Here is a 1,011-nt window from a genome sequence, read left to right on the forward strand (position 1 = left end):
TGGCGCTTCCTTGGCACATGGGAAGGCTTCATGATGGTGCGCTTCGCCGCTCAGAGCTCCCATCCCGAGTGCTACGCCGTGAATGGCGTCAACTGTCTGCTTGGCGAGAACGTCGACGACCTCTTGCCACTACTGGCCGCGTACGAAGGCAATCGGACCAGCGGCAACAACGATACGAGTCTCTCAACATTTCCAGCGCCGTGCGGACCCGCGCGTCGAGAGCACTGGGGCAACGAAGGCTACTCTGGCTCAAACGAGTGGTGCTGGGCGGCAAAACGGCAGCTTCCGCTCTTTGACGCTCGTGGCAGCCTCGCCCACTGTGTCTCCGGGCCTCTCGGTATTGCGGCCGTGCGGTCTTTCCAGCAAAGATCGTATTGCGTCTCCAAAGTCCAATGGTCGTCGTTTGGGGAGTGCCGATTCTTCTCCAACTGGGCGACGTGCCAAGCGAGCGTCGAGCGACTGCTTCTTCAAGACGACGGTTTGTACTCCTACGGCGAGTCGAGCTGCAATGGCAACGAGAAAACGTGCGTCGACCCACCAAGTTACAACTACGGTTTCTCGCTGCCGTCGGGGGATGGTCTTTTCGGCGGCATCCTCGCGGGTCTCTTTGCAGTTGGCGTGCTCGGCGCTCTCGCTGGCTTTTACATCAAGAAGAAGGACCGTCAGATGGCAGCCTCGCGACCTGCGATTGAAGCCACCGTGTGCTCGAGCAAGGACGGCGACGAGGACGACGAGGAAGATGATTTTCCCGTCTATCGAGCCTCCAACTACGTGCGGGATGATTCAAGATCTGAGCCTGAGCAGCCCTAGTTAAAAGATATTGGATCCAATGTACATTATTTGCATCTTTGAAACCTGCTAATACACTTGTGGCTAGTAATGACAGATTCAGTCCCGATGAAACGATGCGGCCACAGGATTCGCTCGAGAGACGTTGTCACGACTGCAATGATGCTTGTCCGCCATGTGCTCGAAAGACGCTTTCAAAAGAGGCGTCCCCAACTAGGCCTC

General features: G+C 56.9%; 1 protein-coding gene across 1 annotated transcript; it reads left to right on the forward strand.

Annotated features, from left to right (window-relative positions):
- SDRG_04824 (hypothetical protein) lies at positions 1 to 878 on the forward strand. Its single transcript, XM_008610511.1, has one exon. It carries the CDS (start codon positions 31 to 33, stop codon positions 808 to 810), a length of 780 nt encoding a protein of 259 aa, XP_008608733.1. The 5' UTR covers positions 1 to 30; the 3' UTR covers positions 811 to 878.
- The last annotated feature ends 133 nt before the right edge of the window (positions 879 to 1,011 follow it).

Source organism: Saprolegnia diclina (genome assembly GCF_000281045.1).
Source record: "Saprolegnia diclina VS20 unplaced genomic scaffold supercont1.12, whole genome shotgun sequence".
Lineage (NCBI taxonomy): Eukaryota > Oomycota > Saprolegniomycetes > Saprolegniales > Saprolegniaceae > Saprolegnia > Saprolegnia diclina.

What these genes read in the sequence shown, in the direction of transcription:
- SDRG_04824 (XM_008610511.1), top strand. Translation starts at nt 31, where the DNA reads ATGATGGTGCGCTTCGCCGCTCAGAGCTCCCATCCCGAGTGCTACGCC.